This window comes from Pseudophryne corroboree, chromosome 6 (genome assembly GCF_028390025.1).
Source record: "Pseudophryne corroboree isolate aPseCor3 chromosome 6, aPseCor3.hap2, whole genome shotgun sequence".
Classification (NCBI taxonomy): Eukaryota; Metazoa; Chordata; class Amphibia; order Anura; family Myobatrachidae; genus Pseudophryne; species Pseudophryne corroboree.
The window spans coordinates 619,562,868-619,587,148 of NC_086449.1; the positions used below are offsets into that span (position 1 = coordinate 619,562,868).

At 43.6% G+C, this 24,281-nt stretch overlaps 1 protein-coding gene across 8 annotated transcripts in view; it reads left to right on the forward strand.

The window, feature by feature from the left end:
• Window positions 1-24,281, forward strand: part of ABLIM3 (actin binding LIM protein family member 3) — a 313,166-nt gene that overhangs the window by 194,309 nt on the left and 94,576 nt on the right. For all 8 annotated transcript variants that reach the window (XM_063928094.1, XM_063928089.1, XM_063928093.1 and 5 more), the window contains exon 3: window positions 22,380-22,563. In XM_063928094.1, the coding sequence (XP_063784164.1) occupies window positions 22,380-22,563 (184 nt within the window). The remainder of the gene's footprint in view (window positions 1-22,379; window positions 22,564-24,281) is intronic.

Genomic DNA, 24,281 nt, shown 5'->3' on the forward strand with positions numbered 1-24,281 from the left:
GAAAGTCAGTAAGTTTGATGTGAATATTATGAAAGTGAAAGCCACATAGGCTCTCAATAAAGACAGAATGAAGAACTGAAACTCCAGGCGCTCACAAAAATATGAACTAAATATAAAAAATAATATTATACATTACAACCCTTTTGTTTTTGGAATGGAAAACGAATACGTTAGTTATGCTGGGTTTTTTACAATCTCCTCAAAGATCCTTTTCCACTCATAATACGACATTGGAGAAAGACAATGAAACAATGTGTAGGACAATCTTCAATGGATAGTGAGTTACACCATTTGTGATTTTAAAATGCTAATTGGAGGTGCTAGGATAGTGAGCGTACGCTGACTCACACTCTGTCATGTGGTATCATGTGTATCACGGTTTCTTTTCCTGAAAGATAGACTTTCTCAGCTTCCACCAGATAGTCTTCACATAGTGTGTATAGACTCCAGTGGTAAATTAGCGTACCCCACTCACTGATATAGCAGAAAAAGACCAGGCACATAAAGGGGATGCAGTCAGTTTACCAGGCTGTTGGGATCTCGACGTTCAGGAGACCGACGCTGAAATCCCGATACCTGCCGATAAATAGACAGCCGGAATCCTGACACCGGATCCCTATTCCCACTTGGTTGGTGGATCCACACCACCAACCAAATGGGAATAGAACCTGTGGTGAGCGTAGCGAGCCATCGGGCCCGATGTGTGGCAAGGGGACTCACTGCCGGGATTCCAGCAGACAGGATGCCGCTATTGGTATAGTGTTCGCCAGCATCCCATCTGCTGGGATATCATATGTATCCCCATAAAGGTATCTTTAACACAACAAGTTGTTACAAATGATTATAAGCGTACCCTACTCACAGTAAGAGTAGATGACAAACACCATATAAAGGATCCTTTCATGCATCTATCCAGGATATGAACTTTCATTAGCCCTTGCATTAACCACAGGTCCGAAGATGTCAGAAAAAGTGGTCAAACGCCAATATTTATTAAAACCCCATGAAACAGGGAGGAATCCTGTGTTTTTTTCGCATAATAATAAATTTTACCATGAAAAAAATGGGCAATAATTGAATTGCCCTATAAAAACATTGGGCAAAAAAAATTGCGATAAAGTCTGTTTTTTCACATTAAAATTTACAGCAATTAATTGAAATCCCCCCTGATTCTACCATATTTCAAATTCCGAAATACGGAATATTACGAGATAGTGACACCTTTGTTTTCTGATGGTTCAGTGTACACAAACTTTGTTTAATGTACAAAATGATTAAAATATTGTATAGAATTATTTTCAGTCTATCCAATTACTCACGGTCAATGACAACATGTATTTGTATTGCCAGGGGCTATCCTATTAGCCCTAAAGCAGCGCGCTCCTCCCCTCAGTGCCGGCATTTATCGCAGATTATGGTTTGGGTGGCTCAGGCTTCAGGCACCCGAAGCAAAATCCACGATAAGCGGGCTGCCGGAGCTGCGATAACACATATGATTGGGAACTTATACCCGATCCCATGAGTTATCGCGCGATAGCGGGTCTGTTTTTGGACAATGAAAACGGACTGTAATAGGATACCGTGATAATGACCATCGGCCATTAATAACGATATCAGGCCGTTTTTATCTAATTGGATACCCCTCTGTGTATATGATACATTGTTGATATCAGAAATTACTTTGTTCAAAAAAGACTAATACACTTTAAAACATCCTATGCAGTAAAGTAAAGTAACCTGTTCAATAGTACAAAGCCACCAAATAAATACATAGCTTAATAGTAGGTCTGTATGATAAACTGAATGCATTAGAGCCACATATGACTGCAGTCACTGGGGGGTCTATTCATAAAGAAAACAAAAAGCGAATTGTTACTTATCACTATACATTGCATCAGTTCGATGCGATATATAGCTGGGATAAGTAGCAGTGGCTGCTGGGAAGTCAGGGGACGGAGCTAGCGCAAGGTGGCGGGCAGACAGCAGAGAAGCATTGAGCTTCCCTGCAGTTACCGCACCGCAGTTCAGGTTACACCATCCAGAGATGGCGAACCTGAACTCCATGGAGAAGCGGAAAGCTGCGATTTCCACTCCTTCATGAATCGCACTTACCATACTTTAGTATGGTGATGCAACGGAGCGGGGGTGTCACTGGAGAAGTCAGGGACTTCTCCATGGTAACCCGCTCTGTGAATTGCAGTATTTATGAATAGACCTCTAGGAGAGAAACAGAGCACCATTGTGTTTGTTTGTGTGTACACACCGGCTGATGCAGAGGCAGCATATGTGAATGGGTTACTACAAGCCTTCGTCATCGGTGTGTCATTGCACCTGCCCTATGATAGGTTCTAAAGAGAATCCGCATAAAAGACTAGGGAGTAAATTTACTAAAGCTTTTAAAAATGAAAAGAGGTTTCTGTCTATCATTTTCTAGGATGCGATAGAGAAATGAAAAACAGAATCTGATTGGTTGCTATGGGCAACATAACCACTTTTCAGTTTTAGAAGCTTCAGTAAATGTACCCCTAGTACAGTAGGTATACTAGCCATGATATTCTAAAATTCCCATTATGGTAATTCAAGTATTGCTATGCTGACATGCTATACAGCAGGAGTGGGGAACCTTTTTTCTACAAAGGGCCATTTGGATATTTATAAAATCCTTCGGGGGGCCATACAAAAATTATCAACTTAAAAATGACCCTGTCCCCCAGGAGTTATGCCCCCAGTAGTTATGCCCCTTAGAGGTACTGAGTGCGCGCGCCTATGGGTGTGGCCAATTAAAATGGGACGTGATACACATATGCCCCCAATTTAGCTTGTTACACTCAATGCTGTATACTATACAACATTGAGTGTAACAAGCTAAATCCTTCAGCATTAAGAAAATAACATTACTTTTTAGAATCAATGAAAGTACTGATTAAAATCAATTGCTTTGTGACTAACAATCAATAGAGCTGGCAGCAGAAGAACTTAGTTAAGAGACATAACTGTTAAGAGGACAGTAAGTGCGCCAGGCTGCAAGTATGGCCAAGAAATGATGAAAACCATAATATATACAGCCTTAGTTGAAAGCTGTTCTTATTCTACAGTACAGTATGTGATGATGTTATTATAAAGCTACTGTACAGTACATACTGGACGTCATCTCATCATTAACATTGGGCATTGCATGCATTACACTCAGAGCCATAACAAGACATTTTGGCACACAGTAGTAGTGTCTCTTATTTTATTTTTTTATTATTTATTACCAGTTATTTATATAGGGCACACATATTCCGTAGAGCTTTACAGAGAACACTTGGCCATTCATAACACTCCTGCCCCAGTGGAGCTTACAATCTATATTCCCTATCACATGTACACACAGACACATTCATGCGAGGGTTATTATTTTGTTTTGTTTCGGGCCAATTAACCTACAGTACCAGTATCTTTTTGGATTGTGGGAGGAAACCGAAGTACTCGGATGAAACCCACACAAGTACTGGGAGAATATACAAACTGCAAGCACATTACACTCTTACACATTATGCCCACAGTAGTAGTGTTCCATATACATTATGCCACATAGTAGTAGTGCCCCTTACACATTATGCCCACAGTAGTAGTTTCCTTTACACATTATACTTACAGTAGTAGTTCCCCATACACATCATGCCCACTATAGTGTCCCTTACACATTATGCTACATAGTAGTTGTGACGCTTACACACTATTCCCACACAGTAGTGCCCCATACACATTTGCCACACAGTAGTAGTGCCCCTAACACAGTATTCTATTCTCACAGTAGCAATGCCACTTACACCTTATACCTACAGTAGTAGTGCCCCATAAACATTATGCTACGTAGTATTAGTGCTCCTTACATGTTATGCCCACACAGTATTCGTGCCCCTTACACATTATGCTACACAGTAGTAGTGCCCCTTACACATTGTGCCACACAGTAGTAGTGCTTTCTTACACATCGTGCCACACAGTAGTAGTGCCCCTTACATATTAGGCCAAAAGTAGTAGTGCCTCTTACATGTTATGCTGCATTGTAGTAGTGCCACTTACAAGTTATGCTACACAATAGTAGAGCTCCTTACACATTATGTCACACAGTAGTAGTGCCCATTACACATTGTGCCACACAGTAGTAGTGCCCCTTACACAATGTGCCACACAGTAGTAGTGTCCCTTACACATGCCACACAGTAGTAGTGCCTCTTACACATTATTCCACACAGTCGTGCCCCTTATAAATCATGCCACACAGTAGTAGTGCCCCTAACACATTATGCCACACAGTAGTAGTGCCCCCTACACAATATTACACATTGTAGTAATGCCCCCTTACACATTTTGCCCACTCAGTAGTAGTGCCTCTTATAAAATATTTACTCTACCTCCCTCGGGCTCTCTCTCCTATATGCAGCACTCACCCGGTCACTGACAGTGTCTAACACACTGCCACCTTGCTTGCACACCCATCAGACACAGCTCATCACTCATTCTAAGGACCTGATTCCAATTTGTATGCAAAAGCTTACACAGATGTGATTTATAAGCCCATCGACATGCGAAACATGACAGGTGAAACAACCTCCCTGAAACAAATGAGATTCCCACTGAAGCCTTAATGACTGTATACTCATATACAGGATTGACGCAGAAACAAGAAACATAGACTGAGTGGTATCATGATTTTTGTGTGTGCAATTGCAGCTGAAGGCAGATACATGCCCCGAAAAACGTACGCGACACATCTGCATTTTTTATGCCCCTCCTCATTAACTCCTCCAAACGGTCCGTTCCTGTCAATCACTTTGCGACTAAAACACCATTGTGAGTGACATCGCAAAGGTACCTTGACGTGTGTACAGTTCGATTGCGGCACATGCACAGTCACCTTATAATCGCCCAGTTGCGCGAACATCGGCATTGGGTACATAACAAAATCAGACCCTAAGTGCACTGTGTGCCACTGTAAGAGTGTGGATAGAAGAGACATAATGACATCTATCCCTACAGGCGGGAGCCGGGGGAGGAGAAGAGAATGTGTCAGGTAGGACTGTAGTGAAGGAGTTGGAGGCACCACTACTAATATACCATCTGCACCACCCTAGTTACAGCTCTGACAAAATTATTTTTCAAGATATTTCCATAAAGAATACATCATTTAATATTGTACAATTCTATGGTCCATCTATAAATACCTCAGTTTAGGGTATGTTATGAGAATTAGTCAGCAGTAAAAACAAACATTACAGTTATAATCTATTACTTATACTGTTAAAAGACTATGGGGTATATTCAATTGAGGGCGGATCCATTCCGACATACATTTGTCGGAATGGATCCGACAAGGGCTATTCAATGCCCATCTCAATTCGACTTTAAAAAAGTCGAATTGAGATGAGGGACCAGAGAAGGGGGAGACCAGCGGGGAGACAGGGGACAGCTGTGGGCAGATGGTGGACAGCAGCGCTGCAGAAGGATGTGGCACAGCCGCCAGACCTCATGGCAGCGTGCACCCGGCTCCAGCAAGAGGGACCTCACTTGCTGGAGCCGGGTGGACGCTACCGTGAGCAGCGGCTGTGCTACTTCCTTCTGCAGCGCTGTGCTGTAGTGCTGCTGTCCCCCGTCTGCCCGCGGCTCTCCCCCGTCTCCCCGCGGCTCTTCCCTCTCTCAGGTCCCTCATCTCAGTCCGACTTTTTTTTAAATCGGACTGAGATGGTCAGAAACGGGGGCCAAAACCTGTCGGATTTGGCCCAGTTTCCCTCAGAAGCACGTGAATCAGCAGCTATACTGCTGAATCACGTACTATTCGACAAGTCGAATTCCCAGACTTGTCGAATAAAAAAGCACGGGACTGAATAGGTCGGAACCCCTTCCGACCTGAAAAAGTCTAAAACTGCCATCTTTTCGACAAGATGGCAGTTTCGACCTTAATTGAATATACCCCTAAGGGCAATATTCAATTAGTGTCGAAATTTTCAACAGGGCGGAAAGACGGCACTTTCCACCGATAATCGTCACTTTTCAACACTTCACTATTCAATTTAAGTTCCGGGTTTGTGCCCTAACGAAAAACACATGGATGAACGGAATCTCAGCTCATCCATGGGTCAGATTTTGACCATTTATTTTCGACCCTAAGAGAGGACGAAAATGAATGGTCGGAATCAGCGGGGAAACAGGCACAAATGGCCGGCAATAGAATAGTGAAGTGTCAGAGAGGATCCGACACTAATTGAATATACATCTAAGGTGTCTATTCATGAACCAGTGCAAAGAGTGGAGAAGTGAACCAGCGGAGAAGTTGCCCATGGCAAACCAGGGCCATAACTTCTCACTTTAGTACAGGGCACCAAAAAGTCTAGTTACGGCTCTGTGGCAACCAATCAGCATTGAAGTAACATTTATAATTTGCATATTATAAAATTATACAGAGCAACTTCTTCACTGTTTTCACTGCTTCATGAGTAGACCCCTAAACCTAGTGTTACATCTGTAGCCTATAGATCAGTGGTCAGGGAACAGGGGGTAAATTACCCCAAATGGGGTAAAAATGAAATTCCTAGGGGGTATTGGACGGTCGCGCTGCCGAGACACAGCCTCGTCCAGCACCAGCCGGCTCGCGATGTGACATGCTGATGTCACAGCGCGCTCCCTCTTGCCCGCCCTGCGCCGTGCTCCTGGATGCCGTGTGCTTTGTTCCTGGCTGCACGTCACACCGCGCTCCCTCATGCCCGTGGCGCTGTCCTGTCCTCCCGCCCGCGGCCCGCCAACCCACACACACAGAACTTGAAGTTCTCTGTGGCTGACCACTGACGGAGTTACGCAGGATCAGACAGTGGCCCACATAACAGTGGGAAATTCCCACTGACATTACTGAGGTGAGGATGTGACCATCTGTCTCCTAAAAGTCGTATCCCCCTACCCCACCCTTCCCTCCTCATCCATCTTTCTTACATTCATTCTGATGTTTTGGGGAAAAGTGCTAATTAACCCATTCATTGGCAAGAAATAATTGGCGAAAAAAAAATAAAAAAAAAATATATATATATTTTACACAGTCCGGCACTCCCAGAAGGATGATTGAAGTGGCCCAGGTGCCCTCCGCAAAATGGTATGGATAGAAACAAGCAGAGTGCTTCACACACCTTGACAAAGGAGCTACAGGCCCGAAACGTTGGTTACTGCATTGTTTGTTTGTGATGCCCTAATACACGGATTTTGACCACATAAGACCCGGAGTGCCGCTGTTTTTTCTTGTTATATATATATATATATATATATATACATACACATACAGTATCTCAGAGATGCCATATAAACAGTGATAACCAGTATATATGCACAATAATATATGATTTCCTTCCTTTCAAATCAAGGGGATAACGTCTGCAAATCTAAATATATTTTGGGGTACAAGGTAAAAAAGTTCCCTGACCCCTGCTATAGATGGTGTCTAACATTACAATGACCTGGGTGGCAACTACTGGACAATTAGAGAGCAAACTGTGCCTTCAATGGTTCAAGCTACATCTCCCAGTAAGCTTTCCCCTCTATACCGTTTTATAACAGGGTAAGCAGGCTGTCATTCTGAAACTCATGCAGGGACACGTTTTACTCTAGTGTTGCTTCATTTTTGCATTCATTGAAGGTTCTTTACTAACAGTCAAAAACAAAATGTGAATAGAGCAGAGGTTCCCAAACTGTGTGCCGTGGCTCCCAGGGGTGCCTCGGGACATTTGCAGGGGTGCCCTGGGTTGGTGGTCCAGGACCAATTCAAATTATTCATGGTCAATATAATAGGCAAAACCAGTGCTGGTGGCTGCCAGTCATAAAATATGTGGCCAAATAGAAGCAAATCTTGTCCCTCACCACACAACTGACCATAAGGATGACATATAAACGCAATCTACTTAATGTAATATTTCTTTCTAAATTTCTCAATAAGATATTTTTGGCCTAGGGGTGCCGTGAAAAAAATTCTGATATTCTAGGGCGCCGTGATTCAAAAAAGTTTGGAATCCACTGGAATAGAGCCCTCATGTTAAACAGTCAGACACTTTATCTGATCTTGCAATTGATGAAAGTAAATTGCTGATTGTTGTCAAACCTTTGCACTTTGATAGTAAATAGACTGGCCAACATAGGATGTGCCAAATACCAAGTGTGCTTTATTGTGTCAGCAAGCAGTTTTCTTTCAGGAAAACGCAAGATAGAAATAATTTGCCTTGTTCTTTGTGCACAGAATTATATTAACATATTTACATGTATAAAACAAAGATTAATACTGCGCCACTTGTGATAAGAAACAGATATGTTGTGTAAAAGGTAAAAAGGCATGCTTATGTGACACTCCCCTATGCTGCTAATGGGGCGTCAGCTGAATCCCTCAAAATATACAGGGATGGTGATTCCCTGAAAAGAATGTAGGAAAAAAGGTGGGATGAGGGATGTATAGCGACCACGGTGTCAAAATGACAAGTGTAAAATTGCCAATTATATTAAAAAGTATTTATTAAAGTACAGTTATACATAAAAGAAACATATAAAAAAATGGGACAACAATAAAAACACAACCGAACTAAGAGCACTTAAATGATAATATAAAACTACAATAAGAACAAGTAAAAATAAAGTTTTCCTTATCTTAAATGAGGTAGGTAAAGGTTTTCCAACGCGTTTCGTCTCATAAGACTTCATAAGACTTCTTCAAGGGGTCTTATGAGACGAAACACGTTGGTAAACCTTTACCTACCTCATTTAAGATAACGAAAACTTTCTTTTTCTTATTGTAGTTTTATATAATCATTTAAGGGCTTTTAGACTAGTTCAGTTGTGTTTTTATTGTTGTCCCATTTTTTTACATGTTTCTTTTATGTATATCTGTACTTTAATAAATACTTTTTAATATAATTGCCAATTTTACACTTGTCATTTTGACACCGTGGTCGCTACACATCCCTCATCCCACCTTTTTTCCTATATTTACATGTATGTTGAGGTGTGTGCATCTCTGTGGCTGGTCGGTCTCATAAACGTTATAATTATTAGTGCACACTTTCACCAGCTCTATTCTCTGTCTGTATAAGCCTAATTACGCGCTCATACAACGGCACGTAGCCTAATTCCATTGACATGCCCTAGCTGAACTTATCCTATATACAAACACCCCATTACTACCCCGTTACACTCCTTTACCACAAATAGAGATGCCACTCCGTTGTGTACGAGTCAGCACTGCCCACAGTTGCATATGCTTGTCTCACGCAAAATACCTTCACAGAACTGACTTGCCTTCAACTCTTCATCAACCCCAGAATCGTCTTCATTGACTCATGGTTCATGGTTAGTGCTTGAGCAGTTGCAATCTGGGTATTATGTTCTTGTCAGAATAGACATCAGGCCTGATACAGAGATAGATGCATTACACACAGATGCTGCATATTTGTTCACTGCAGCTGTGTAATAATAATCTCATGCTGCAGGAGGTATCTTGTGTAAAAAGACGCATCATGCCGGCCTCTCTGATTCACTGCTTCATCCGAAGTTGCAGCATTGGATCATCTGTGTGAACATCGGTCATCTGAGTAACCCACAAGTTACTCAGGATGGACAGAAAATACATGCTACTGAAGCCAACTGAGCTGGGTCCAAGGACGCAGCCACTGGTTTCAGCACTCCCAGAAAACAAGGCTGACATGCCCCCATTTTCAGCAATGCTCCACCAAATACTAGCTACATGTCAGTCAAGCTGTGGCGTTTGGGGCACTGCAGTCATCATCGGAGCCTTGTATCTGCACATGGGCAGTGCCGCTTCTGCACGTGCCCAGATCCAAAAACATTGAAGATGCATGTAAACATTGGGCTTGCTTCATCTCTGAATTAGACCCATTGTGACAAGTTGCATTCTGTTGTGCATGTGTCTTGCTGCTATATCTCATTGTATTTAAGTTGGCAGTGGAAAGTTTTTAAGTAGGCCTGATTGTGTTTTGTTGGGCAGAGTTGCTGCAAGCTGGGTGTGACGTTGTAATTATCTGCATAACTAACTTCATGGGCATGAATAGAACTATAATGAAATAGCTATGCACATATCTATCATTATTTTAATAAGGATGAAATAAAAACTAGTTATCAATTAGTCTCAGCCATTGTGATCATAGTCTGCAATATTACAATGATTTTTCTACTAAAAGAAGTACTTTGTGAGTGAGATTAATTAAATTACAGAGCAGGATTGATCTTGAACAAACGCTTGATGATTTGACTTGCTGCTGAGCCAGGTTTCCTGGGTCCTTTGATGCAGGCAGCAGTGCACAGCGCTATGATGGAAAGTGTACAGAGCATAGGGGGGAATTACACCGACCCCTGGCTCTGCGCTGACAGACTAGTAAGCACTAAATCCTGCCTGATCTGTGCAGCATGCCTCCCTCAGTTTATGACTTCAAGGAGGGGGGACTTTGAGCTGTAATCTTTCATATACATCACTACCTATTCTTTCTTTTATAGGCTTTTATTGATTTTAAAGTGCATTGTCTATTAAACCCCTGAGATTTGCACTCCAGTTTAGCCATTATTCAGATCTGTGCAGGAAAAGATAGCTGTAGAATACAAAGTATATCTGGTTTCTTCAGTTGTGTGAAGAGAGGTTGTACAGTGTCGGGACAAAAGGGGAGATGTATTAAACCTTTGAGAGAGGTAAAGTGGAAAACTTGCCCATAACAACCAATCATTTCACTAGCACAGTCTAAAATGACATTAGCTGATTGGTTGCTGTGGGCAGCTTCTCCACTTTATCTCTCTCAAAGGTTTGTTATATCTCCCCTAAAGTCTTTTGGTACCCAATGCAAAGATCATGAAATATGCTGAACTCTCTAGGCCTCCACATGTAACCCTGCTGTAGCCACGGAATTATAGTTCCAGTATGCTCCTCTGCCCTATACTGCTCTTACTGTAGGTCTGTGTAATAAACCAGGAAAATAATAATTGCCCATGCAGATGAGAGGGAATCCCAACAGGTCTGGGTAAGTTTACTTACCCTCCCCCAATATCCCCCTAACCCTCCGTTCTAGCAGCCGGGTAGTCTTCAGGTTGCCGACTGTCGGGATCCCGGCGCACAGTATACCGGCGCCGGAATCCCAACAGCCGGCATACCGACAGATATTCTCCCTTGTGGGGGTCCACGCCCCCCCTGGATGGAGAATACGCGCGCCACCGTGCCCGCAGCGTGCCCGCAAGGGGCTCATTTGCGCTTGCCACGCTGTTGGTATGCCGGCGGTCGGCTCCCGGCGCCGCTTTGCTGGTCACCGGGAGCCCGGTCGCCGGCATACTACACCCCTAGCAGCCTAACCCTCCCCAGTGGTACCTAAACCTAACCCTCCCTCACCTGCAGCCTAACCCTCCCATGGGGTGCCTAAACCTAACCTCCCCTCCCCACAGACTACCCTAACCTTCCCATCTCCACAGCCTAACCCTAACCCTCCCCAGTGGTGCCTAAACCTAACCCCCTCCACACAGCCTAAACATAATCCTCCCTCTCCTGCAGCCTAACCCTCCCATGGGGTGCCTAAACCTAACCTTCCCTTCTCCGCAGCCTAACCCTCCCCAGTGGTGCCTAAACCTAACCCCCTCCACACAGCCTACACCTAACCCTCCCTCTCCTGCAGCCTAACCCTCCCCTGGGTTGCCTAAACCTGACTCCTCATCCCCACAGACTAACCCTAACCTTCCCATCTCCACAGCCTAACCCTAACCCTCCCCAGTGGTGCCTAAACCTAACCCCCTCCACACAGCCTAAACCTAATCCTCCCTCTCCTGCAGCCTAACCCTCCCATGGGGTGCCTAAACCTAACCTTCCCTTCTCCGCAGCCTAACCCTCCCCAGTAGTGCCTAAACCTAACCCCCTCCACACAGCCTACACCTAACCCTCCCTCTCTGCAGCCTAACCATCCCCTGGGTTGCCTAAACCTAACTCCTCATCCCCACAGACTAACCCTAACCTTCCCATCTCCACAGCCTAACCCTAACCCTCCCCAGTGGTGCATAAACCTAACCCCCTCCACACAGCCTAAACCTAATCCTCCCTCTCCTGCAGCCTAACCCTCCCATGGGGTGCCTACACCTAACCTTCCCTTCTCCGCAGCCTAACCCTCCCCAGTGGTGCCTAAACCTAACCCCCTCCACACAGCCTACACCTAACCCTCCCTCTCCTGCAGTCTAACCCTCCCCTGGGTTGCCTAAACCTAACTCCTCATCCCCACAGACTAACCCTAACCCTCCCTTCTCTGCAGCCTAATCCTAAACCCCTCCCCTCCGCGGGCTAACACTGACAATCCCTGCATACTTACGATTAGGCTGTCGGAATTCCAGTGTCAGCATTTTGTCTGCTGTCGGAGTTCCGGCATTGACATTATGGCCGTGTGTTGGGATTCTGGTGCTAGGATTCTGACTGCTGGCATACTGACTGCATCCCGTAGCCATCACATTGACGAAACAACTATGCAACAAGTCTGATGTATGAACTTTGGGCCTGATTCAGGGCTGATCGCTGCTACAACAGCGATCACACCCTGAAGCCCTTTCTCTTGTGCGCACGCAGTGAGATGTGAAAACATCTCAATGGTGCAATCGCCTTTGCCTGATTGACAGGCAGAGGTGGCTAAGGGGCAGGAGGGGGCATGCCAAAGGCGTTAGCACGCCATTTGGGGGACGCGGTCCAGACAAGGCAGGTGTGTCCGGACTGCTGCTGGGGCGGGCCGCGGTGGCTGTGTGATGTCACACGCAGCCGCTGTGACTCAAAACATGGTGGGTAGCCGCTTGCCTAAGCTGCGCAGGCAGGGAGCTACTTGGCGGGTGCTAAAGCATCGCCGCCATGCAATGCTTTCACACCTGTGCGGGGGAAGGAGGTATGGTCAGACATGCGGGGCAGACAAGTCCTGTGCTGGTCGTCCCCCCACATTCAGAGAATCTGATCGTGGGCAATTCTAATAAAACAATTGTCACTCAAAAGTACAGTTAATGCAAAATTCTGTTCTTACTTATAAGTCATCATTTTGGACAAAATGAAAGACCCTTCATAAGACAGTGGGGGTAATTCAGAGTTTATCGCAGCAGCAAATTTGTTAGCAGTTGGGCAAAACCATGTGCACTGCAGGGGGGGAAGATATTACATTTGCAGAGAGAGTTAGATTTGGGTGGGTTATTTTGTTTCTGTGCAGGGTAAATACTGGCTGCTTTATTATTACACTGCAAATTAGATTGCAGATTGAACACACCCCACCCAAATCTAACTCTCTCTGCACATGTTATATCTGCCCCCCCCTGCAGTGCACATGGTTTTGCCCAACTGCTAAAAAATTTCCTGCTGCGATCAACTTGGAATTACCACCCATGTGCACTGCAGGTGTGTCAGATATAACATGTGCAGAGAGAGTTAGATTTGGGTGGGTTATTTTGTTTCTGTGCAGGGTAAATACTGGCTGCTTTATTTTTACACTGCAATTTAGATTTCAGTTTGAACACACCCACCCAAATCTAACTCTCTCTGCACATGTTATATCTGCCCCCCCCCCTGCAGTGCACATGGTTTTGCCCAACTGCTAAACAATTTCCTGCTGCGATCAACTTGGAATTACCCCCCATGTGCACTGCAGGTGTGTCAGATATAACATGTGCAGAGAGAGTTAGATTTGGGTGGGTTATTTTGTTTCTGTGCAGGGTAAATACTGGCTGCTTTATTTTTACACTGCAATTTAGATTTCAGTTTGAACACACCCCACCCAAGTCTAACTCTTTCTGCGCATGTTATAACTGACCCCCACCCCCCCCTTCTGGTTTTGCCCAACTGCTAACAAATTTGCTGTGCGATCAACTCTGAATTACCCCCAGTGTCTTATATGCCTACAGTTGGCTCTTTAATTTACACACGAATTATACTATCACAACCACAACCAGGGCCGGCCCTAGCATACATTTTTTGGTAAGCGTATATATAGATTTTGGCACCACATGGATGATGGAATAAATAAGACTATACAGGCAGAACATTTTAAAGTGCATAAATGGTGGCCATGTGATAAAAGCAAAAGCATGGCCATGTATTAGCTCACTTTATTTGCAGTTGCTCTCAGATCTAGTATCCAACACCAATCATCACCAACCATACATATATAATAAATTATTTGAAATTACAATTTTGAAATAATACATACAAGTGGCATTGGTGTAATTACACGGCTGTATACATTCAGTCACAAACACTGCCTCACCTCAGACTGTCTGCAACTGCTCCTCTGAGTCCTGGCTGTCATGGTGGCCACCCACACTAAGTACTGAGAGAGACTCTGGGGAGTGTGGTGCTGACGCTGCACTCAGTGAGTGTGAGTGACCCTGCAGGTTTGGAGAGATCTAAAGTAATGGGCAGTTCTGCCACCTCAGCCCCCCCCCCCCCCTCTCTCTTTTTATTTTTTTATGAGTACTGAGGATTACTGAGTATGAGGAGCTTGCCAACTCCGAGCACCCAGGGCAGGTAATATCGCTGCCATGGCTAGCACAGTTTCCTCTGGACCCCGCCTGCAGCATCCAGCCAGCCCCAGCCCTCTTTGCGTATTGCAACGTGATATCATGACGTCACCAACCAAAGGTGCCATCCCTTGTAAGAACAGAGCGGTGCTGTGCAAGCAATTGTGTCACAGTTGCTGCCACTGTGTATATTGAAATTTGCATTTTGCGGGCAGGATAAGGTGCGCTCCTCTATGTGGCACCCTACTCGGCTGCGTAACCAGAGGATATGTAGAACCAGCCCTGATTACAACCACCATAAAGAATAATGGCAGCAGGATGGCAGGATGACACATGTCCATGAGCTGTCGGGATCCCAGCAGTCCGAATACCTACACCGGAATTCCTACACTATGTGGAATGCCGACATCAGCATCCTGGATAGATACACCATCCTGGCACCAGAATACTGACATCTAGAATCCCAAACGAGAACACACCACTGCGCTGGAGAGGTAAGCTGTGGAGAGGGGAAGGTTAGGTTAGACTGCAGGAAGAGGTACCACTCAGAAAATATTTCTACTTGCACCACTGCTTCTACCTCAGCCTGCCGCAAACTTAATTACCCAGCCTTCTTCCATCTTCTCCTGAAAGGAGCTGCTTGTTCCTCCGGTGTGCAGCTCCTCTCTCTGCTAGAGGCACGTTCTGACGTCACGTTCGCCACAAATAAACTTTGTTGTGCTGCTGTAGCAAGCAGTAGCCAGTGGACAGCAGGTTTCACCACTTTCTGATAGTGGCGGGCAGCCAGACAGACTGGCAGGTAGGCGAGTTGGTGGGCGGGCAGGCAGGCAGAGGACTAGCCGGGTGCCTAGGTGTTGTGGCAGTAGCAGCGGTTGCGGAAGCGAGGTCGTGCCGGAGCTGCTGGCAGTACTGCACCCACAGTGCATTTGCGCTGTGGGTAAGGCACCGCTAGCACACCACTAGTTACAAACCTGGGTGGCACCTGAGCACCTGGCACCCAAAGAAAAAACATTGCTTACCCCTAGTATAAAATATTCACCGACGCTTTGGGAAAAGCACGCACTGATGGGGACATGGCTGGGGCTCCTCAGCAAGTCCGCATACTTTGTACCTGTCTCTGCACCCCCTTTCACTGTGGATCACAGGAGGAGACACAGAAATATAACATATGTGACAACATGAGGTGTAGCTGTGAACAAAAATACTGTATGAAGACATCAGCCTATCACATCCATAGATATTTCTTTCAATTCAATTACCTATTCCTTGTTATGCACACCAGTGCCTGCAGGAATGTACTGGTGTCTGAACTGTTATGCACACCAGTGCCTGCAGGAATGTACTGGTGTCTGAACTGTTATGCACACCAGTGCCTGCAGGAATGTACTGGTGTCTGAACGGATAGGGATGCAAAACAAATGAACTCACAGACAGACTGGGGAATATGACATTACGTACACAGAAGGTGATAGGGTAACAAAATAAACACAAAGTGAACAGAGAAGCCCAGAGGCTAAGAAACTGGGTGTCTCCCTAGTATTAGGAATGCTCAGATGGAAAAAGCAAGATGTTGTGTTTTAATACGTAGAGAACCCGAAATGCTGTTGCTAAGGGCAACAGCAAAACCCTAAAGGGTTACCAACGGGTGTGGCAGTAAACTCCTTGGTCAGAGATGGAATGATAGACACAAGGAGAGTCTCCACAATCCTAATCCTCACTTGCAGTGCACAGGTTCAGCTTACTGCCACTAAACTGATACCTGAACACCTTGCACAATGAGAAAGGATTTAGGCAGGCAAGTCTGAGAATACAGCCGCAAACTTGCTAAGTTCACAGAGTAGCAAAAGAACCCCAGCAAGTTAAACGACTGACTCCAGTTTTACTGCTAGGTCTGGATTGGCAGAGTGTAGTACCAAACCCCAAGGCCTATTTGCAGTAAGCAACAACAAATACAAAGCTACACAGTACTGGCTAACTTTCAGGAACTGACTAACCAACAAAGATTCAGCAGCATCTGCTTAACCTGAGAAGAGGCCTTATATAGCAGGTGCTGTCCACGCCCCACTCAGACCTCACAGACTGTGAGCACAAAAACCAGCACCGGATCCCCTGCCGTGCACAAAGCCTGTAACCACTGCACAGCAAAAGACCCGAACCGGAGTATCAGCTGCGCTCAGGCCACTCCGCTAGCACTTGTCTCCCGGTTGCCATGACGACGTGGCAGCACAGGGCAGGAGACCCTAACATTCCTATTGGAATGGAGGGTTGTAGATATTATCATTTACAAGTGTTTACAATATTACGAAAAATTCATGTATAAATTGGTCAAATTTGTCATATTCTTGTGACATAAATAGATATATATTAGATAAACACATCATTTAGTGAATGTAAAACTGTAAGCCATATTTTATCTGATCAATGGAAGATTCCAGCCCTGTGAGCAAAGCATTGTTACAAATGGCTACAGGATAAAAAAACGTGTCATAATATATAATTTACAAGCACGAAAAGTAATAAATAGTGTGAAATTGAATACAAAATTACAACACGTTATGACAAAATGTCACTAATCCAAGAATTATTCTCCCATAGCATAAATGTGTCAAAAGGATTACCGAAAATCCAGAGTATAACAGGTAGTTAAGAGATCCACATATTACGCTTAGTTCTTAGAGAGATGACAAATTTACTCCTCAGTCACACATGTTCTAACACATAAATCACACAATGAAATTCCTGAAGTTTATCATATTCATTCTTACATTCGGTGTTTGACTAACAGTATAAATATCCAAATACTTTCCTTCCTCCATTACAGCTGTTCTATATTACCACCCCTCCTCCATAGTGGCAACAAATCAATTAATTGGGTCCGCAGTTGACAAACACCATTTTTCTCCTGTCACACATTCCTTGCAGCAGAGCAATCAATCGTATCTAAGCTTAATGTTTCCCTTATACGGAATGCTATTCAGAAATATAGATAATGGTTGAATTAATTAATGTGAGCCTGTAAATATCGGTCTAAATTCATTGGGTATTTATGTATCTTAGTTAATTTTGGTTAATAAATATAAAATAGTTATAATTCTGTGATCACTAGTTAAGCAGTTTAATAAATATTTCACAATAGATTATTTGTATACGTTTCCTGTAATAAAATGCTAATATCTCTTTTGATCTAATTGTAGGATAATCTGATAACATACCATAATAACTATCTACCTTAGTCAAAGGACCTAGTGATAAAACTCACTGTGAATGATAAAATTCATTGCATATGATAAATAGTGACCCAGCCAGTCAGCTTCCAACTGTCATTTTGGCAGGAGCTGAACACATGACAGGATCTGATTGGCTAGAGCACCATTTATCATACACAACAAGTTTTATCATCCACAATGAGTTTTATCACTCATTGATAAATGAGCCCCTATATTTACAAAGTGGTAGATTAAAGTGTAAAGCGTCACTAGCATTAAGGGTTTGATAGAGCAAGCAAAAAGAGTGGAGAAGTAGACCAGTGGAGAAGTTGTCCATAGAATGTATCAGATTTAGGGTTGAATTTCTCAAGTACATTCTGGATAATGAGATGTAGAAACAGATTGGTTGGTATGGGCAATTTCTCCACTGGTCCCCCTCTCCACTCTTTTCCCTGCTTGATACATCAACACCTAAGTGTAAACCCCGGTATGCTTTACGCTTAATGTTAGTATCGCTTTACATTTTCACCTGAAACCCCCCGAGAAGCGACAGCATACTTACGCTAATCACCTAATCCTTTTTCACTGATGGACTTCTTGATCATCTTCTTTAAGAGTGTCGACCAATCATTAGCTTTTACAGTAGGTCTTGTATCATTTTTTTATCCTTTTGGTAAAAACATAAAGCAGTCAATCTTATTCAAGTTACTTTTAACTAATCGTTAAAATTCTTTAAAGAATAGTGTTAAATAAATACTGTAGAATCAGCTTGCTTTTAGGTTTAATAATGTTCCCACAGACAGTTTGACCAGAAACTTATTTGTACCTGGTTGCCAATCATTCCCAGACCATTCAGGGTATCTGTGGGATGGAAATGCAAACATTATGCCCTGCAGATTGCACTTTAAAGAAGTCTATTTCTGTATGAATACATAAGACCACGATGAAGGTTACAAAAGATAAAGACTCCCCTAACACTAAAAGTTCTCAATTTTTTTAATTCTCTAGCTAAATGACTCACTATTAATGAATTCTCCCCTGGGATTATCGTGTTTTACACGGTGATCTGTTGGGTGACGTTTATCTTTCTTTCTCTGTGTCAAATTTTCCATTGCCAGATTGAGGTGGCTTTTAGGTTAGGCATGGCGTGTCCATGAAATCCTGAGAGCTGGGTGAATATGAGGACCTTATTCAGATGGTCACAGATCACTGCATACACAGATCTGTGTCCATCTCCTCACATGCCACGTGCCAGGGCAAGGCAGCCCAGCATGTGGGACAGGCCACCTTCCGATGCATCAGCAATGACATTGCGGACGCATCAAATTAAGGTTGACTCCAGGCTGCACTGGCAGGTTGTCCGCCAACATTTTTTTAAGCGGAGCGACTGCTTGTAACATCATGCAGCCACCCCGATAGCACTCCCGGCCTGCCGCCGTTTGGGCCGCCATGCCCCCCCCCCCAACACCACGTTGCTGCCCCGCGGACACACGCCTTCCGGGATGCGCCCACAATGTGTAAGGTTGCGCAGGCATGCTGCGAACTGCGCTGCGGGCCACTAATGCAGCCAACTCTGAATCAGCTCCTGATAGCGAGAGGTTGGAAACTTCTTTCTGTGAATCAAGTTTCACTGAAGTGCATGATTGAAAATTATCAGGTGACCGATGCCAATTATCGTCCTTTGCCATAATTATAATCGTAGTATTCCGTTACAGTGTTTTTTGTGTCTTAACTTCTGGCATATACACGCATTAGTAATGTTATCAAATTGTCTTTTCCAGTTCACAAATGTATACTTAATTAATTTTGTTTTAATCTTGTTTTCCATTTTATTGATTTGTTTCTTTAATTAGAATTATTCCCTCTGCAAGTACATAGAATTTTTATAAAAAATTAAATCTCATTTATTAAAAAAATTCTATGTCCTGACTACAAAATGTAGGTTTCATTTAGTTGTAATCTTATTCAGCTTAAATAATAATGTGTAAGTAAAAATTGTTTTACTCCGTCTAAAAAAAGTAAACTGACGCTTCTGGCTTAAGCCAAATAAGATCGTAGTACGAGGATGAAATACTATTAATCTATGTATGTGGCTGCCCACTTGTTTCCTTACCATCCTTGCATTAAGACCCTGCCAATATTACATATACAGTAGCCTTATAATTATGAATGGGCACTACAGATAAATCCTCATACACCTAGGGGTATATGCAATTGCGGTCGAATTCCGGCTGGAATTCGACCGTTTTTTAATTCGACAGTCAGACACCCTCCCGCTGGGATCCGAATTTGACATATTCAATAAAAAAACGGATTCGACAGTCCCGCTGTCAAAAAACGGACCAATTGACGGATAGTGTACGTCCTGGATTCAACTTCATGGACTACACAAAAGTGTTTAAAAAACCCTGATAAAAAATGCGTGGGGTCCCCCCTCCTAAGCATAACCAGCCTCGGGCTCTTTGAGCCGGTCATGGTTGTAAAAATACGGGAAAAGAAATGACAGGGGATCCCCCGTATTTTCACAACTGCGGGCTCTGCGTCCGGTCCTGGTGCAAAAAATACGGGGGACAAAAGACGTAGGGGTCCCTCGTATTTTTCACACCAGCACCGGGCTCCACTAGCTGTCAGGCGGCGCACTCGAGATACAATGTAGCACATAGGCGCTCCATTGTATCCAATGGTGGGAACTTTGCGTCAGCGGTTGAGGTTACTCGCAGTTAACTGCTGACCGCAAAGTTCCCACCATTGAATATAATGGAGCGCCTATGTGCTATACGCCACCTGACAGCTCAGACGCGCACAGCCAATCAGGAGAGTGCCACGACGTGGCGCTCCATGATTTGCTCAAGGGACCCTCTTTGACAGGTGTCACGGGGGGGTCCCGGCGTTCGGGGAAAGGGGTCCCCTGTGTAAACATGGGACCCCTTTCAGTGCGTGGATCGGGTTTTGCGTTTTATTATTTTGCCAAGTACGTGGATTACAAACTAAGAAGAGGACCGATCTACACAGGATTTTTGTGAGTATAATTTTATTTACAGGTAACCCGTGGATTCTACTGGTGAAGAGGGCCGACACTTCGTGTCGACATAGGTAAGTATGTGTGTGTCGGTGTACATGAATGTAATAAAGTTTTACTTTCACGGTGTGTGTGTACTGTTTTTGTTTGGTTATTTTTTTTGCAGTAGAACTACAGGTACCAGTGGGCCCGTTTCCCCCCCGCATGCTGGTACTTGTGGTTCTCCAAGTACCAGCTTGCGGGGGAGGCTTGCTGGCACTTGTAGTTCTGCTACAAAAAACAATATTCTTTATTTTGTCACTTGGCTATCAGCCTCCCATCCGCCGCCCTTGGATGGAGGGGGACAGTCTCGGGCTTCACCCCTGGCCCTTCGGTGGCTGAAGGGGGGGACCCCTTGATTTAAGGGGTCCCCACTCCTCCAAGGTACCCCGGTCAGGGGTGACAAGTTGGGGATTTAATGCCACGGCCGCAGGGACCAGTATAAAAGGGACTGCCAGACCGGGCTGCAATTACCTCGTCAGCCCTATCTGACTTCTATGGGCTGCAGCCGATGCAGTTGAACTACCAGTATTTGAGCATCTCAGTCATGCTGGATGTCTCGCACCATACAGCGCAAATACACTAGGTGTAGAGGACACATCTATATATCACTCCCCAATGGACATATGCTTTCTTGACTAGAATAGGTCATACTTACCTATGCTCCCAGTGTGTCCAAGAGACTTCCCAATGTTGGGGTTCTCTCTTGGTATGAATTTTGTCATTGCAACCCCCCAGTGGACAATGCCACAATTGCAGCAGTGAGGGTGCAATTTACAGTACAATGCCCCCTGTGTCTCCCTCCCACCAGGCCTTTCCCTCATGGATCTCTTGTATGGCGAACATTGAATGTTGACAAGAATGACGTAGATGCATTTGCTCCTAACCATATCGCCCACTAAGCTATAGAACTAAGACACACTTCTACTTGTATTAGTTATAGCCACTTCCCCCTCTTTCTTCCTTGTGACCATACTGTACCATTTGCCATGTTATATTTCATTTACCTTTTTGCAATGTGATTGTTTGTACAATATAGTTTACCTGAATATTCTTGTTTAAATATTTTACAAACTATTCAAGTGCTATTAAATGTAATTATTGAAATAGGTGGTATACTGTATGTATGCAGTATTGTGAGAGATCCACAGTGTAAGCAGTCCGAAAATGTTAATACTCCAAGAACACATCATTACTATTCAGTGTATCCCAGTGCTCCGGTTTATACATAATCTAGAAAACCTCTAATTGTAGAATGACATTATTCAGCAATACTTAATGTTCTCAGTGTAATGGCAGCATTGCATTAGTCTAGACAGCATAATCAATATATCATGCATTTTTCATGCATGTTAAAGAGCCAGGTAAATGATTTCCTGGAAATGAGTTATGATTTGATGAGAACGTGCGTGTTTACTGCTTTTATTGATAAGTTAGAGTCTGCAAAGATACATTTTCATTTTATTTAAGGGATTTGATGACAGTAGTGGAATTTACTTATATTAATATCTGTATTATTTGGATTGGCTTGCCAATTTACGTGTCAAGTGAACTGAACTGTGCATCCTCTTTCTGGCTCACAGTTTGCGGCTGTGATCTGGCCCAGTCTGGCTTCTTCTTTAAGAATGGCGAGTATATCTGCACCCGAGACTACCAGCAGCTCTATGGGACCCGATGTGACAGCTGCAGAGATTTCATTACGGGGGAAGTCATTTCCGCCCTTGGACGGACGTATCACCCCAAATGTTTTGTATGCAGCATGTGCAGGTAAAATGTACACACTGTTACATACTAACACAAGAACATATATATGTATATATACTGTATATATAATTTTTTTCAGATTAAGTTTTTATTGAATTTTATAGAACGGAGACAAATAATAAGAAGGAGGGGGAGGGTCAGATTATATAATAAAAGAGAGGGGGGGGGGGCACACAAAGCAAAAACAGTTACATACTGCCAACTTCACTTGCTTCTAGACACTATAAAAGTTAATATAACAATAATATAGTAATATAGCCATAACAATATACAGAGAACAAATCAGAGCATATCCGAACAAGAACATATTTGAACAAATTTTTAGTTATTTGAGACATCAATGCAGTTAGTAGGGTTTGAAAGAGAGGAATTCTGCGACCAGCAGGCCCATTGCAAGCTCTCGACAGGCTAGAGAGTAGTGCAGTATGTACATTTTTACATAGGATTTAAGTACAGCTATTATATATTCCCACCCATTGAGGATGGAGAGAGACCAGTGTCTTGTATTTGGACTGATTTGGGTGATTTGGGTGCTCCTTGTAGTCCAGTGCCACTTCACAGGTCAAAATGTGCATTTGCATTAGATCAGCTACTTGAGGTAGTGCTGCAGTAAGTCACATGTGAATCTTGGGCCACACTGCAATCAAAAGGAGCAGGAGACACTGAATTGGGTGGCAAAGTGTAATGCTGGACAAATTGCTACTGCTTGGGCAATCAGTTGTCATATATCTTGATAGATTAATATGCCTAGACAAAATGTGTTATATTAGTTACTTTGAAAGCATCTTGGACCACCTGCAAATGTAAGGAGATGTTGTGCGGACGGTGTAATGGCTAATAGTAGTTTCAACTGCAAAAGCGCAAAGGCAGGTTGAAGCATGACACTTTCAAGTGATCAAGGGGTCTAAGTACTTATCCTGCCCATACACCTAAAGATTTATTGTCAGATGTGGACGGTTGGAATGAAAATCTGTTAAGCGCAAATGACAGTTAGCCATTTGCTCCTAAATGCCGTAAAACTGACAAAAACGACGTGGATTTAACCAATTTGTCTGATTGACCATTTTTGTCTGTTTATAGTTTTCGGGCGCAAATGGTCAATAGTAATTTGCTCTCATTCATTACCAAGTTTTCATTCCAACCTACAAGATCTGACAATAAATCTGTAGGCGTATGGGCAGCTTAAGCCTTGGAGAGAGATAAAGTGGAAAGACCTACAGTACCAACCAACCATTTCCTGTCATTTTTCAAATACAGCCTGTAACATGTCAGTCATGAGTTGGCTGGCTGGTACTTTATCTCTCTCCAGTGCTTAGTACATAGACCCCTATGTTTTGAACATGCTGCTTGATCATTCTCTTGCACTTCAACCTGTCACAGTAGGGATTGAGCATTTATGAAATTGTTCTTTTTCTTATTTAAAAATGATAGTGTTTAAACAGTTTGTGTGACACCATGCTTAAGGCGAAGACTATGGTATTTCATTTGGTGGCTTGCTTGTATCACAAATCGTTGGAGGACCTAGAATCACCCGACTGTCAGGTCATGAATGGAAATTAGAGCTTGCCAACTAAGGGATAAAATGCTGATATACTTCGTAAAGTAGCTGGATATCTTTTAAAATGGGTGTGATGGATCGGAATCTGTCACCTATTATCACAGATAGGGTCATGGAATTTCCACTAGAAGATTATGCAGTGTTTTATGTGTTGAATGCAGAG